This window comes from Cherax quadricarinatus, chromosome 41 (assembly GCF_038502225.1).
Source record: "Cherax quadricarinatus isolate ZL_2023a chromosome 41, ASM3850222v1, whole genome shotgun sequence".
Classification (NCBI taxonomy): Eukaryota; Metazoa; Arthropoda; class Malacostraca; order Decapoda; family Parastacidae; genus Cherax; species Cherax quadricarinatus.
In genome coordinates, this window is record NC_091332.1 from 24,506,542 (window position 1) to 24,519,140 (window position 12,599).

Sequence of the window (12,599 nt, forward strand, 5' to 3'; positions counted from 1 at the left end):
TTTTTTTTTTTTGTTAATACTGTTAGTAATTACAATTGATTTTTACTGCATCTAATGGCTAGGCTGGTAAAAGTATTGAATCACAATGACCACAATTAAAATAATTCACTTAGACTTTTCTGGAATTATCCTAAGTCAGGCAACTGCAGTCATCCAAAATTTGTGTAAAATTGCACCTAAGCAAACTTACTATTGGTTCATATAAACTAAACCAGAGGACATTTTCACATGCCAATAGTTACACTAACCCTCCTATGGTTACATATATCCAGGGGTGAAAATATGAAGTCGATTTATAAACTAAAACCTTGCAGGAGGAAAAAAACCCAGTAACAGGTATAATCCTTCTGGGAATCCCAATAAATAAGTGAAGAATCATAGCTGCGAGTCCAAGTAAGTATCAAACTCCAGACCATATTCCCAAATATTTAACTTAAATAATTAAAAAGTCTTTGTTTTTTCCATTGGTTATTTGAAGCAAAAACACTGTAATAGCTGTTATCCTTATGTTTAAAGCTAGATTGCCAGCAAGAAAGCCTTGACTTGTTAGTTAATGGTATGATGGTTTGAGGGTGGCTTGGACAGCACCGCCGGTCCTGCTGCTGCACACACACACACTACTTTCTCCACCAATATTTATCATGGAGTCTAATGGAAATGGACAAGCTGGAGGCAAGGACCTCATCAGGATCGGTTCCAGGGACAGTGAGGTGGGCTACCTGAGGAGTTTAGCGTTCATTACTGACCTGGTTACTTGAGAAATGTGTTATGTATTGAGGAATACACATGTTGATCATGTGTTTTTTTAGGGGGTTCTTGATGCCGGTGAAGGGCTCTTGATCCATAGAATTGAATTTGATCTCCCTTTCCATGGATCGTACTTGATTGCCTCCCATTCCTCTAGGTGTTGTATAACTCCTACGAGTTTAGTGCTTCCCCCCTTAATGTTATAATGATCACGTTTTCTGTCCTCTGTACGCTCCCTACGGGTTTAGTGCCGTGTGGGCCCCACAACTGTAGCTCCCTACGGGTTAAGTGCTGTATGGGTTCCACAATTTTGGCTCCCTACGGGTTTAGTGCTGTATAGGCCCCACAACTGTGGCTCCATACGGGTTTAGTGCTTTCCATGACTAATAATATTCAGATGTTTCCTATTCTCTCTCTATGGGCCCCGTACATATTAACATAGAGATGAGATTTTGTTGGGATTTTTAACCCAGAGGCTTAGCAACCCAGGATAACCATAATTAAGTCAGTGTATTATTGTGGACTTATTCCAGTTACAATCCTTTTAAGCTTCTTCTCTAGGATGTGATACACAATAGTCAACTATCAGACAGGTACCTATTTACTGCTAGGTGAATGGGCAGCAGGTGTAAGGAAACATTTTCACCCAGTGTCCTGTGGCTTGGTTAACAACGCTCTTGCCTTACATACTGAGTGTCTGTGGTTCAATCCCCAACACAGGTGGAAATGCCAGGCATGATTCTTTACACCTGTTGCCCCTGTTCACCTAGCAGCAAGTACGTACCTGGGTGTTAGTCTACTGGTGTGGGTTGCATCCTGGGGGACTTCAATGGAAATAAAATAGTCTCTGATGATGCACTACTTTCTTGGGTTATTCTTCCTTCTTAAGTAGTTGTAACTTGGACCTGCCTAGTGTGGTCAGTAGGCCTGCTGCAGTGCCCACTCTCTCTTATGTTCTAACTCTTTTGGTTAAATATCTGAATAAATCTTATCTTACTGGATAGCAATCCCTGGTTCTCTCTGTGTGAGAATTGATGACACTGTTAACAGCCCCCATCACCTGTTTAGCAATGGTTTTAATTATAATAATAATGACTCCACAACAGTTTGTGGGAAGTGGCTAGGGGGATAGGTATATTATTCAAATTGAAGGAAATCTTCCCTTCAAGGAAAAGTTCCTGTGATGCTGGTCTAGGTACTGAGAATCCTAGCAGGTGTTGGGTCATAGACAAAAGCTTATTTTTCTAATTTACTTGATTATTTCTAAAATTTTTTGATGAGTCACTTATGATGGTTATTATACTTTAGACAAACAATTATTACCAGTACCACATTGGCAGATGCAGTTATATCAGTGAGATTTAGACATAACAGTGCTGTTGGTGCAGAGATGTTCCTTTCTTTACATCACTAATGCTAATGCCACATTCTCAGAAACTCAGTATCCACATTTTCCATTGCTAAAACACCTTCAAACACATCTCATCAGAATCAGATTTTTTATTTTCAAATTATACAGAAATAAAGTATACTTAAAAAATTAAGAAGCCCACAGTATAAACAGCATATCAGGCAAACTTAAACTAGACTTGAAATTTAATAATACTAAATGATTACAGATCTGACAATAATTTATATTGCATGTGTTAAGATTAGAGTGCTAGTATGCTAAGTTAGTAAGGCACATGACTTGAAGGGAAGGGAGAGTAATTTTGACTGACTTGATTATTAGGTGGTAGAATCATAGTACTAACAATAATGCATGAGCATTTACAGTCAGTTTATATAATAAAACATTCACATCATATTTAGGTGTTTTTCAGTGTTATTGAGGTCATTGACAGATGGGGATTTTTTTTGTATTATCAGGTAGAGTTCTATATTTTTGTGCCTTTTATCTGTCACAGAGGTCAGTACAGCTAACATGATAAAAAAGTTACTGAATGTATGGGCTGAGAAAAAATATGGAAAGAGGCTCTGTTTAGTGTTTAGATAAGGCACAAAACTTATCACACTTCCATGCCAACAAGCATTGAGAACTAGAATGAAAGGTAAGTTCTACCTATTAGAACACTGTATTAAATGCTAAGTTGTTAGACAAACCAGGTCTGTGAAGCATGACCCTGTTTTTCTCATGTGTTCTTCACTTCATGTATTGCTGATTTCCATAAGGCACTGATTTTCAGGAACATTTCTCATGTATATTATGAGAGGATTTACTATACAGTGGACCCCCGCTTAACGATCACCTCCAAATGCGACCAATTATGTAAGTGTATTTATGTAAGTGCATTTGTACGTGTATGTTTGGGGGTCTGAAATGGACTAATCTACTTCACAATATTCCTTATGGGAAAAAATTCGGTCAGTACTGGCACCTGAACATACTATTGGAATGAAAAAAGTTCGTTAACCGGGGGTCCACTGTATTTGATGTCCAGTGTGTTTGACTCAACCTGAGTAGAAGCTCGGTGCAAATGATAGCCCAGAAATGTGGCACACACTACAAGATTCTAAAAGCTCCTTATCTGCTAAGTTTTGCTACAATAGTGTTAAATTTACATCAGATTCAGGTGTTTTTATGTAGGCCAGATATAAATGTTAAATATGTATATCTAATGTAGCATAAACTAAGAATATAGACAGTGGTTTAAGTCCCTGTCCATTCTTCTGTTTATCATAATGAAACATGCTTGTTGCATTCCAGTTAGCATTCTGTCAGTGCTGTATTTCTACCCCTAGTAATTATTATACTGAGTAGCTATAATTGTCAATAAATCTTGCACTAATGCTTCTTTATATTAACATTGCTGTTTTAATATATAAAGTTTTGTTATCTGTACAATATTTAGTCTACTTTTACAGATATAAATGTTTTCTTATCTTTACCCTCTACAGTTGGCTTTGAAGCAGACACACATGGTGAGAGAGGCCATGCAGAGAGTACATCCACATCTTAATTCAGAAATAGGTAAGCATCCATTAAAATTATTAAAATGAAATGCAGTTAACCCCCCTGTATTTGCAAGGGTTAGATTCCTAAAGGACCTAATAGGAACAGAAGAATACTGGGGCACTGCTTTAGGTCTACCAGCCCGTGATACAGGTCCCACTCACAATTGACCATATCCACTTGCTTACCTATCCAAAGTACTCGATTCAGTAACATTACTTGGGAGTTAGTTTCACTCTTCAGCTCTGTTTCCAAACTTATGTTTTTCTATATCTTTTAAACCTAAATTGTCCAACCTAATTCCATGATTGCAAGTTCTGTCATTGTTACTTATTTTTTAGGATGGTATTTATTCTGGTCATCCACTTCTGATTTGTACGCTTCAGTCATGTCTTCCCCAAATTTACACATTTCCCAAGGGTTCAGATTTTATGCCTTCAGCCTATCTTTTTAGGTAGGGTTTCTTATAGAGGACCCCTCTGGGGAGGTACCTTGATGCAGGTGTGGGGCTCTTGATCCAAGGAATTAAACCTGTTATTCCCTTTCCTTAGATTAAACTTACAATAAACTGAACATTAAAATGGTATAAAATACCGACAGATTGTTAGGTAAGACACATATGCAACAGTTAGGTATCTTTATTTTGAAACGTTTCGCCTACACAGTAGGCTTCTTCAGTCGAGTACAGAAAAGTTGATAGAAGCAGAAGATACTTGAAGACGATGTAATCAGTCCATCACCCTTAAAGTTTTGAGGTGGTCAGTGAGGGACTGACCACCTCAAAACTTTAAGGGTGATGGACTGATTACATCGTCTTCAAGTATCTTCTGCTTCTATCAACTTTTCTGTACTCGACTGAAGAAGCCTACTGTGTAGGCGAAACGTTTCAAAATAAAGATACCTAACTGTTGCATATGTGTCTTACCTTACAATAAACTGTTGATATAACAAACCTCAATATTACAGATTGGAAATTATAAACAAAATCTGCTGGTTAAATTGTACGATTAACTCCTTTTATTTTTTGTGTTTATTGCAGTATATCTGTGAATTGTGTGTACAGTACTATACTGTATTAGGTACACAGTAGAGTACTTAGTTCACTTATTTACTCTTTTTTAATACCTCTCTTATATAATGAACACCCCAGGCAGTGTATGACTTCTGTGGATTTAGCTCTCCCCTTGAATATAATAGTAATAATATTGGTACAGAGGATCAACTTCGTCATTTCTCTAGGCTTTCCAGTGTATTTGTTTATTCTGCAATATATAGACAAGAACTGAACAGTATAATGTAAATAAGGCTTTACTAAAGATATTTATTTTTATTACACATCGGCCATTTCCCACCAAGGCAGGGTGGCCTAAAAAAAAAAACTTGCATTATCATTCACTCCATCACTGTCTTGCCAGAGGCATGCTTACACTACAGTTATAAAACTGCAACATTAACACCCCTCCTTCAGAGTGCCGGCACTGTACGTACTTCCCATCTCCAGGAGTCAAGTCCAGCCTGCTGGTTTCCCTGAATCCCTTCATAAATGTTACCTTGCTTATACTCCAACAGCACGTCAAGTCCTAAAAACCATTTGTCTCCATTCGCTCCTATCTAATACGCTCACGCATGCTTCCTGGAAGTCCAAGCCCCTCGCACACAAAATCTCTTTTACCCCCTCCCTCCAACCTTTCCTAGGCTGACCCCTACCCTGCCTTCCCTCCACTACAGATTTGTACACTCGAAGTCATTCAATTTCATTCCGTCCTCTCTATATGTCCAAACCTTCTCAACCCCTCCTAGCCCTCTGAATAATAGTTTTGGTACTCCCTGCACCTCCTCCTAATCTCCAAACTACTGATTCTCTGCATTATATTCACACCACACATTGCCCTCAGACATGACATCTCCACTGCCTCCAGCCTTCTCCTTGTTATACCATTCACAACCCATGCCTCACACCCATACAGCATTGGTATAACTATATTCTTATACATTCTTCTTTTGGCTTTCATATATAAAGTTCTTTGTCTCCACAGACTCTCAGTGCACCATTCACTTTTTTCCCCTCGTCAGTTCTATGATTCACCTCATCCTTCATCAACCCATCTGCTGACATGTCCACTCCCAAATATCTGAACACATTCACCTCCATACTCTCTCCCTCCAATCTCATATCCAATCTTCCATTACCAAAGTTTTTTGTTATCCTCATCACCTTACTCTTTCCTATATTCACTTTTAATTTCCTTCTTTTACATACCCTACCAAACTCATCAACCAACCTCTGCAACTTCTCTTCAGAATCTCTCAAAAGCACAGTGTCATCAGCAAAGAGCAACTGTGACAACTCCCACTTTGTGTTAGATTCTTTATCTTTTAATCCCTCATCTCTTGCCAACACCTGAGCATTCACTTCTCTTACAACTCCATTTATAAATATATTGAACAACCATGGTGACATCACACATCCCTGTCTAAGGCCTACTTTTACTGGGAAATTATCTCCCTCTACATACTCTAACCTGAGCCTCACTATACTCACTGCTTCTACTATTTATGCTGCCTGATGTGAAAGCAAGAATTCTATTAGCTTTTTTATGAAAACTCTTGCACTATTGTCTTGGTTTTCGGATTTCTGATAACTTCATTATTTTTTACATTGTCTGATTATGATTTACATTATTTAGTTTATAAGTGCCATATATAGTTAGAGTATTTTCTTTTACCAGGATTACAATTTTTTTCATTTGTCCACCTTAAACTGCATCTGTGACTTCTCCATCATCTAGTCCCAATCATGTAGCTCCCTGGTGTCCTCATCAGCAGCTATTTGATGGCCTATTTTTGTGTCCAGCAGACTTCTGTTTTGCTATTTATTCCTTCATCTGTCTTATGTAAATTATGAATAATAAGGGGTCCAAGGCTGACCTCTGTGGAATATTGTAATGGGTCACAGTTCAGTTTTTCTGTCGCTTGTGCAAACTCCGTTGCCTATCTGTCAACCATGCCATGATCCAGAAAGGAATTTTACCTCCATTACCTTGTGGCACTATCATCAATTTCCTGTGTGGAACTCTGTGAAAGGCCTTACTGAAATTCATGTATATAATGTCATATTATATGGTCCACTTCCTCAAATTAGTGAAAAAGGTTTGTAAAATAAAGTAAGAATGCCTTTTTGTAAACCCTTATTGAGATTCACTGACCAGCATGTCCTTCATAGTGGCTTCAAATTGCATCTGCAGTTATTGATTCCATTAATTTTACAACAGTTAAGGTTAGGCTTATAGGCCTGTAATTTGATACTAGGACCGGTCTTCCCTTTGTATATAGGTATCACATTTGCCATTTTACATATGTTTAGGTCTATATCTATTTGTAGTGATTTATTGACTAGACTAATTAATGGCTTGTTAGGCTTCTCTATATATTCCTTAGCCTTGAAAACAGCTTGTTGGGGCTGGTGATTTGTTTGGTTTTAATCCGTCTACCTGTCTGAGAACCTTGTCACTAGTGACTGTAATCTTCAATAATTTGTTTTTGTTCCAACCTCTGCTATTGATTTCTGCAATTTCACTTGTATCTTCTTGTGGAAAAACGAAGAGGAAATAAGTGATAAAAATGGTAAACATTTCTTCATCATTATCAGTAAGCTGATCTGAATTATTGACCCATAAGGTAACCCTTATGGGTAGTAGGTTTGTAGACAGCAACCACCCAGGGAAGTACTACCATCCTGCCAGATGACTGTGAAACAGAAACCTGTAACTGTTTTGCATGATGGTAGGATTGCTGGTTTCTTTTTCTGTCTCATAAACACACTAGATAACAGGGATATCTTGCTACTCCTACTTACACTTTGGTCACACTTCACAGACACGCACATGCATATATATATACATACATCTATGTTTTTCCCTTTTTTCTAAATAGCTCTTGTTCTTCTTTATATCTTCTATTGTCCATGGGGAAGTGGAAAAGAATATTTCCTCCGTAAGCCATGCGTGTCGTATGAGGCGACTAAAATGCCGGGAGCAATGGGCTAGTAACCCCTTCTCCTGTAGACATTTACTAAAAAAGAGAAGAAGAAAAACTTTATAAAACTGGGATGCTTAAATGTGCGTGGATGTAGTGCGGATGACAAGAAACAGATGATTGCTGATGTTATGAATGAAAAGAAGTTGGATGTCCTGGCCCTAAGCGAAACAAAGCTGAAGGGGGTAGGGGAGTTTCAGTGGGGGGAAATAAATGGGATTAAATCTGGAGTATCTGAGAGAGTTAGAGCAAAGGAAGGGGTAGCAGTAATGTTAAATGATCAGTTATGGAAGGAGAAAAGAGAATATGAATGTGTAAATTCAAGAATTATGTGGATTAAAGTAAAGGTTGGATGCGAGAAGTGGGTCATAATAAGCGTGTATGCACCTGGAGAAGAGAGGAATGCAGAGGAGAGAGAGAGAGATTTTGGGAGATGTTAAGTGAATGTATAGGAGCCTTTGAACCAAGTGAGAGAGTAATTGTGGTAGGGGACCTGAATGCTAAAGTAGGAGAAACTTTTAGAGAGGGTGTGGTAGGTAAGTTTGGGGTGCCAGGTGTAAATGATAATGGGAGCCCTTTGATTGAACTTTGTATAGAAAGGGGTTTAGTTATAGGTAATACATATTTTAAGAAAAAGAGGATAAATAAGTATACAAGATAAGATGTAGGGCGAAATGACAGTAGTTTGTTGGATTATGTATTGGTAGATAAAAGACTGTTGAGTAGACTTCAGGATGTACATGTTTATAGAGGGGCCACAGATATATCAGATCACTTTCTAGTTGTAGCTGCACTGAGAGTAAAAGGTAGATGGGATACAAGGAGAATAGAAGCATCAGGGAAGAGAGAGGTGAAGGTTTATAAACTAAAAGAGGAGGCAGTTAGGGTAAGATATAAACAGCTATTGGAGGATAGATGGGCTAATGAGAGCATAGGCAATGGGATCGAAGAGGTATGGAGTAGGTTTAAAAATGTAGTGTTAGAGTGTTCAGCAGAAGTTTGTGGTTACAGGAAAGTGGGTGCGGGAGGGAAGAGGAGCGATTGGTGGAATGATGATGTAAAGAGAGTAGTAAGGGAGAAAAAGTTAGCATATGAGAAGTTTTTACAAAGTAGAAGTGATGCAGGGAGGGAAGAGTATATGGAGAAAAAGAGAGAGGTTAAGAGAGTGGTGAAGCAATGTAAAAAGAGAGCAAATGAGAGAGTGGGTGAGATGTTATGAACAAATTTTGTTGAAAATAAGAAAAAGTTTTGGAGTGAGATTAACAAGTTAAGAAAGCCTAGAGAACAAATGGATTTGTCAGTTAAAAATAGGAGAGGAGAGTTATTAACCCTTTCAGGGTCCGTCCCGTAGATCTACGGCTTTACGTTCGGGGTCCAAACCGTAGATCTACGCCATGAGCTCAGCTCACTCTGATAAACTGTGAGTGGTACATTTGGGCCTAGATATGAGAGAATACATATATGTGGTATGTGTGCACCACATAAAACAGATCCTGCAGCACACTGTGTATAATGAGAGAAAAAAAATGAAATCATGATTTTTCGATTAAAACAGCAACTTTGCAGTGTTTTTTCGTATGTTTTTTATAGTTGTATTTGCGATTTCTTGGTCTCATTTGATAGAATGGAAGACATATTACAGAAATAGAGATGATTTTGATTGGTTTTAGCACTGGAAATGGCTTGAAACTGAGCTCAAAGTAGCAGAAATGTTAAATTTTTGCCGATATTCAAGAGTAAACAAACGACCTCACACGTCTAATACACGTCAGCTGGTGGGTCTGATATACATTCACAAATATGGTGATGATATTTATACAATTATTACAGTATTGCATAACAGTAAATCTTCTATTTTTTGATGTGAATAAAAATTCATTATGTGAATAAAAAATAAAAATGGAATTTATTTGTAAAGCCTCAAAACATAACTAATGAACAGAGGAAATGTTAGTTTAGTGCCAGGAATGCCTACATTGTTCATTCTGGACCCTATTTTGAAATTGGAATATTTTGAACTTTGTGTTAAATTGGCCAAATTAACAATTTCCGATCACTTTATTTTGTAGTTGAAACAGTTGACTTGGCGATTTCTTGTGCTCAATCGATAGAATAGAAGTAATACTAGTGAAATAGCTAAGAATTTGGTTGATTGGAATAATGTAATTGGCCTAAAATGGGAGTCAAAGTCGGCAAAATCACCGATTCGTAAATATCGCTGACACATCAAAATTCGCGAGAGCATAATTTCATCAATTTTCCACCAAATTTCGTACTTTTTGTTTTATTACCTTCACAAAAAGATTCTCTACGATTTCATAAGAAAAAATAACAAATTTTTTTTTTGAAAATTCTTGGACACTGGTGCGTGACTCCAGATTTGGGCCTTGGACCCTGAAAGGGTTAAATGGAGAGTTAGAGGTATTGGGAAGATGGAGGGAATATTTTGAGGAATTGTTAAATGTTGATGAAGATAGGGAAGCTGTGATTTCGTGTATAGGGCAAGGAGGAATAACATCTTGTAGGAGTGAGGAAGAGCCAGTTGTGAGTGTGGGGGAAGTTCGTGAGGCAGTAGGTAAAATGAAAGGGGGTAAGGCAGCCGGGATTGATGGGATAAAGATAGAAATGTTAAAAGCAGGTGGGGATATAGTTTTGGAGTGGTTGGTGCAATTATTTAATAAGTGTATGGAAGAGGGTAAGGTACCTAGGGATTGGCAGAGAGCATGCATAGTTCCTTTGTATAAAGGCAAAGGGGATAAAAGAGAGTGCAAAAATTATAGGGGGATAAGTCTGCTGAGTATACCTGGTAAAGTGTATGGTAGAGTTATTATTGAAAGAATTAAGAGTAAGACAGAGAATAGGATAGCAGATGAACAAGGAGGCTTTAGGAAAGGTAGGGGGTGTGTGGACCAGGTGTTTACAGTGAAATATATAAGTGAACAGTATTTAGATAAGGCTAAAGAGGTCTTTGTGGCATTTATGGATTTGGAAAAGGCATATGACAGGGTGGATAGGGGGGCAATGTGGCAGATGTTGCAGGTGTATGGTGTAGGAGGTAGGTTACTGAAAGCAGTGAAGAGTTTTTACGAGGATGGCGAGGCTCAAGTTAGAGTATGTAGGAAAGAAGGAAATTATTTCCCAGTAAAAGTAGGCCTTAGACAAGGATGTGTGATGTCACCGTGGTTGTTTAATATATTTATAGATGGGGTTGTAAGAGAAGTAAATGCGAGGGTCTTGGCAAGAGGCGTGGAGTTAAAAGATAAAGAATCACACACAAAGTGGGAGTTGTCACAGCTGCTCCTTGCTGATGACACTGTGCTCTTGGGAGATTCTGAAGAGAAGTTGCAGAGATTGGTGGATGAATTTGGTAGGGTGTGCAAAAGAAGAAAATTAAAGGTGAATACAGGAAAGAGTAAGGTTATGAGGATAACAAAAAGATTAGGTAATGAAAGATTGAATATCAGATTGGAGGGAGAGAGTATGGAGGAGGTGAATGTATTCAGATATTTGGGAGTGGACGTGTCAGCAGATGGGTCTATGAAAGATGAGGTGAATCATAGAATTGATGAGGGGAAAAGAGTGAGTGGTGCACTTAGGAGTCTGTGGAGACAAAGAACTTTGTCCTTGGAGGCAAAGAGGGGAATGTATGAGAGTATAGTTTTACCAACGCTCTTATATGGGTGTGAAGCATGGGTGATGAATGTTGCAGCGAGGAGAAGGCTGGAGGCAGTGGAGATGTCATGTCTGAGGGCAATGTGTGGTGTGAATATAATGCAGAGAATTCGTAGTTTGGAAGTTAGGAGGAGGTGCGGGATTACCAAAACTGTTGTCCAGAGGGCTGAGGAAGGGTTGTTGAGGTGGTTCGGACATGTAGAGAGAATGGAGCGAAACAGAGTGACTTCAAGAGTGTACCAGTCTGTAGTGGAAGGAAGGCGGGGTAGGGGTCGGCCTAGGAAAGGTTGGAGGGAGGGGGTAAAGGAAGTTTTGTGTGTGAGGGGCTTGGACTTCCAGCAGGCATGCGTGAGCGTGTTTGATAGGAGTGAATGGAGACAAATGGTTTTTAATACTTGACGTGCTGTTGGAGTGTGAGCAAAGTAACATTTATGAAGGGGTTCAGGGAAACCGGCAGGCCGGACTTGAGTCCTGGAGATGGGAAGTACAGTGCATGCACTCTGAAGGATGGGTGTTAATGTTGCAGTTTAAAAACTGTAGTGTAAAGCACCCTTCTGGCAAGACAGTGATGGAGTGAATGATGGTGAAAGTTTTTCTTTTTCGGGCCACCCTGCCTTGGTGGGAATCGGCCGGTGTGATAATAAAAAAAAAAAAATTAGGTAACCCTTCTCTTTTGATTCACTTATAAATGCCTCTCGTCCCCCTCCCTCCTTTTTTTTTCTTACCCCAAGAGATTTTTAGGCTGTTGATTATCCATATAGGTTAATTTTTGTTTCATCAAATTTCTTGATTAGGACTTTTTGTGCAGGCTACTGTTGGCATTTTGTGGACACATTCTTTTCCACATTATAAAGATTTTATATTACAAAACTGTAAGTAATTTTATCATAGTAAGGCAGTAGCCTGCACAAGAGGCAGCTTGCACAACAATCTGGAAAATGTCAGTCTGGCAATCATCTCCACTGTCCATCTGGTCTTCCTCATGATAATGATATCAAGTTAGCCCAGTGATATTTGAAACGAAATGACTGATGATTGCTTTTTCCTTCCTTGTTTGTCTGAATCAGGTCAACTAGGCTATATCCTCTTTTTCTGCTAAGACACTAGATTAAATTTCCAATGAAATTGTTCTAGTCAGTTTGGCTAAAGTTAAAATCCCTCATTAACCCCTTGACTGTCGAAACCTCAAATC

General features: G+C 38.6%; 1 protein-coding gene across 1 annotated transcript in view; it reads left to right on the forward strand.

The window, feature by feature from the left end:
* The first annotated feature begins 570 nt into the window (after window positions 1-570).
* Hmbs (porphobilinogen deaminase-like protein l(3)02640) overlaps window positions 571-12,599 on the forward strand; it is a 39,762-nt gene continuing 27,733 nt past the window's right edge. The window contains exons 1-2 of the mRNA XM_053786897.2: window positions 571-710; window positions 3,646-3,718. Of these exons, the coding sequence (XP_053642872.2) occupies window positions 642-710; window positions 3,646-3,718 (142 nt within the window). The 5' untranslated portion in view covers window positions 571-641. The remainder of the gene's footprint in view (window positions 711-3,645; window positions 3,719-12,599) is intronic.